Source organism: Limulus polyphemus, unplaced genomic scaffold (genome assembly GCF_000517525.1).
Source record: "Limulus polyphemus unplaced genomic scaffold, Limulus_polyphemus-2.1.2 Scaffold295, whole genome shotgun sequence".
Classification (NCBI taxonomy): Eukaryota; Metazoa; Arthropoda; class Merostomata; order Xiphosura; family Limulidae; genus Limulus; species Limulus polyphemus.
In genome coordinates this window covers 164,862-169,382 of record NW_013665905.1, presented here as the reverse complement: position 1 = coordinate 169,382, position 4,521 = coordinate 164,862, and the positions used below count along the sequence as shown (strand labels likewise).

Below are 4,521 nucleotides of genomic sequence, written 5' to 3'. Positions count from 1 at the left end.
CCATCTGCTTCACCAACAATCCTTCCTCTAACAAAATCTGACAATTCGAGAGAACCTTAAGTTCTAGGCATGTTGTTGCACAGAATAATTAGTGTGCGGACCATTTTCATTTATATAGTGCTCTGTGAACACAAATTAGTTAGCATAAATCAGTTAAATGACGAAAAATTAGGTGTCTATTTACTTGTGACCACTCAGTGTACATTATATTAACATGTAAAAATAAAAATTACAACCAGGTGGAAGCATTAATTTATAAAGAAGGCAATTTTGATATTTAAATTAGAGAAATTTATTTTTCCTTACAAATGGCTAAAATGCAATTGCAAAAAGTTTTCTATCTTAACATTTTCTGCTAGTTGAGTTATATTTTATTAATTTTTAAGTGTATATATATATATGTGTGTGTGTGTATCAATCCACAATTCTAAAATATCTTAACATCTTTAGCTAAAAGGTTTTATGAACTATTATGAAATTATTGGTAAGTGTGAATCATTAAGATCTTAGATTTTGGCACATAACTGTATAACTTTAAATAACCCAAAAGGAAAAAATACATGTATTTATTAAATCAAGCATGTTTGACAGTCAATCAATATAGCCATGACACTTAGTTCACATGTAGTGAAAGGATAATCCAGCCATACATACACATACACCACTATTGTTAAAAGATATTTGATATAAAAGAAACAGTAAGTGTAACGTATAATTAGAAATTTAAGCTTCTAATTAGTTTTGAATCACTATATTAAGGCAAATGTAATGTTTTATGCTGGTTGAGAGCAAAGCTTTAAAATGATTTTAGTTAAAACGTTTGTAGTATTTGAAATAAAAAGTTACAATTGAAAAAAATTAAAACCCAAGAAATATTCAAAGTATGTTGTGATTTGATTTAATAAGTAGCCCGGCATATATATTTATATGTAACAGATATTAAGTAGCAAATGCACTGTGTATCATATAAAAATTAGATCTGAACAAATTGTAATCCTTTATGAATAAGACAATAAAGTTTGATTACGTAAAAAATAGTTTGAAGCTTTAAAATAACCTATTGTTGTAAAATAATTTATTGAAATGCATCATGTTTTCTTTTTTTTAAAACTCTGTATAGGATTTTATAATGCAAATTAGAGAATAGATTTGAAAAACTTGGAAACTCGAGCACTTTCAAAGAGTTGATTATTCTTCTATACTCCTGAAGAAGAAGAATCAACTATTTGAAAGCACTTGCGTTTCTGGGTGTTATCAAATCTACTTGATTTATTTGGTGATCCTTTGTACTAATTCTTTCATCTGATATTTATTTATTTACAAACTGGACAAACTTTATCCAGGTTATGAACTTAAAAAAATGTGGGATTGAATGCTATGATAAATAATACAAAAATACTAACTTTCATGCAATTTATTTATATTATTACAGTATTCATTATTACCTCATCCAAAGTTTTGTATAAGCTTTAAGAACTCACTATGTATATACGTAAAACATAGTATACATTATGCAATGGTCAGGGTGACTTTGTGTGAAGAAGTAGTGGTGGTAGGGTTGCTTTCTGTTACCCACTTTCAACATCCATCTCTTAATGTCCTTCTACACTGTTTCACATTATTTATTGTTGATGGTCATTGGCCGCAGGAGTGTTTTACGGGATGAAGTTGTAAGGTTATGAGTCAAAGTAAGAAGTTGGTATAACTCAAGAAACTGCTCATCATATCAGTCTTATGGTGGCTGTTGTAGTATAAACTTCATCTGAGTTTATTTATTATTGCAATAGTGGCAGCCATTTTTTTTATTGCATTCCTCCACAGAGAGTACTTGCTAGCACACTGTCCAAGATGTGCAAGACATTTGTGTGCCTTCTTCCCACACTGTATATATGTTGTGTTGTAGAAAATTTAATAAAGTTTTTTTTTGGTTTGGTGTAAGGATGTTGCACTATCTATGAATGTAGTTAATGTTAACTTATGTCAAAGATAATATATGCTCAATAACATCAATAATGGGGGTGGAGGGGATTGTGACCTCCCCCTCCCAATAACATGCCGTTTATTCCAAACTATCATTCCACAATGTTTGTTTGAAAGTGGCCCAGCAACCTAGGAGTAATTAGATAATGGACTAACAGACAGAAACATAGATTTTTGTGCTTTATGTATATACCTTATAAACCTAAAAATAATGAATTAATATATGCGTTTTAATAATGTTTTTTGATGATGCTTTTATGAACTGCAACATCTGTAACACCAATAATTATTTCTTGAAATTCATTTTATACCAATTATAATTATAAAATCAACTGTTGCCTTTGTTTTTTTCCAAAACTATATAATAATGTTTACAAACAGAGTTAGAACTTGTATTTTCAATAATTGTTTGTTTTTTTCAATTTCCTTTTTTATTTATTTCTTTACAGGTAAAAATACTGGTTCCTAACAGCACAGCTGGAATGATCATAGGGAAAGGTGGAAGCTACATTAAGCAAATCAAAGATGAAAGTGGTTCATATGTTCAAGTATCACAGAAATCTAGAGATCATGCCCTGGCCGAACGGTGTATTACTGTCATAGGTGAAAAGGAAAATAATAAAAAAGCTTGTGTAATGATTTTAGCTAAAATAGTTGAAGATCCGCAAAGTGGTAGCTGTTTGAATGTTAGTTATGCAGAAGCATCTGGACCTGTAGCCAATTTTAATCCAACTGGCTCACCATTTGCTGCCACCATTCAAGGAAATAGTGGAGTGAATGCTAGCAACACAAGCTATAGTTCCAATGGCAGCCTAAATAGTCTTAGTCCAACTGTTAATAACAGCTTTGGAAGTCCACAAGGTACAGGAAATCCATCTGGAGTGATACCATTCTCAGCTGGTATGGGAATGAGTATTGGAGCTCCACCTATCCCTTCTAGTAATGTTTCCCAAATAGTTGAAAATATCAAAGCTGTGCTTGGAGGTAATGGGTATTCAGACCAGGCAACTGCAGAAATTACTGCTGCAGTGCATACTTTATCTAATTATGGAGTACTAGGTTTGGGTCTTAACTTGGGAAATACATTAAATAACATGAGTGGAACACCGGTGATGAGTGGTATGGGAATAGGAATTGGAACATCTGCTTCTAATAGTTGTGCATTTCCTCCAGGTGGATTAGCCAGTCAGAGAATCTTTAACTCAGGCACAGTTCCTGCCATGGATGGTTCCTGCCCTGTTAGTGCCTCTTCCAGTGCACCTATGGGAGGATCTTCCAATGTGTTTGGTTCCCTCACTAGTAACATAGGGAATGGTATATCTGGATTAGGACTTGGTGCAAACTTCTCTTCATCCACAGTCAGTAGATCTGGTGAAAGATATACATTTCAGACAGATCAGACTGTTTATGATCCATTTCGTCGAAACTCGCCTGCTTTGGGATCTCCAGGAGCAGCCAGCTTACCAGTGAACAATAACTCATTTGGCCTTGGTACAAGTTTCAGTTCTGGACCCACAGCTTTCCAGAAAAGCCCCACTCCAAATGATCGACAGGGTGGATTTGAATCAAGTAAGCTAGAATTTGAAGTAGGTGAGAATATAGTTGGTGCCATTCTGGGTCCAGGAGGAAAATCTCTTGTTGATATTCAGCGATTTAGTGGAGCAAACATTCAGATTTCTAAAAAAGGGATATTTGCACCTGGAACTCGTAACCGTATTGTGTCAATAACGGGATCCCCTAATTCTGTTTCCACTGCACAATATCTTATTGAGCAGCAGATTTCTGAAGAAGAAGCTAAGCGAGCTCAACAGAATTCCATGGGGACTCTCCGTTGATAGATATATTCAGTATCATTTATCAGTCCTCCCTCCTTTCTTATGTTGCATGTATTTGCCACATCCACCAGTTAGACCCTTCAGTGATTTGGCTCAACAGGGTTGTTGCAACGTGTCCACACATTCTCATTTTTTCTCACAATGCCTGCCTGAAAGAGACATATTATTGAATTTATGATCATTGGTGGTAATTATATACATATATATATATATATATATATATATTAGAGATTTAATCATTCATAACGTAATATATATTAAATAGAGTTTAATCTCTTGTGGGTTTTTGTTTTGTTTCAAAAACTACATTCAGTTCATTAATCCCATGACATTTTGCTTGTTCAGTCATGTTTAATCTATTATATATATGTGGAATTAGGTTTTTGATTCTTACCATTAGTATGGAGATGACTATATGTAAGTCAGTGTGTTTTGATATGCTGTTAATTCACAGGAAAAAACAATAGTTTCTAGGGTTGACAGTATATAACTACTGGTACTCATTATATTATTGCCATTATTGTTGGTGTTATAAGTTTGTATATACTGCATGTTCAATGTTCCTGAGCAATATTAATGCTCATCTTAGAAGCTACTGATCATAATTTTTATAAAACTGACCACCACAAATCATGATCTAATGCTACAATTCCTCCCGCAAAGAACACATTAAAATGTGTATAAATGTTAGGGAATGCTTTTTTAA

At 33.2% G+C, this 4,521-nt stretch overlaps 1 protein-coding gene across 1 annotated transcript in view; it reads left to right on the top strand.

Annotated features, from left to right (window-relative positions):
* Positions 1-3,993, top strand: part of LOC106457131 (RNA-binding protein Nova-1-like) — a 42,477-nt gene extending 38,484 nt beyond the window's left edge. Inside the window, exon 4 of the mRNA XM_022382956.1 lies at positions 2,430-3,993. Within this exon, the coding sequence (XP_022238664.1) occupies positions 2,430-3,815 (1,386 nt within the window). The 3' untranslated portion in view covers positions 3,816-3,993. The remainder of the gene's footprint in view (positions 1-2,429) is intronic.
* The last annotated feature ends 528 nt before the right edge of the window (positions 3,994-4,521 follow it).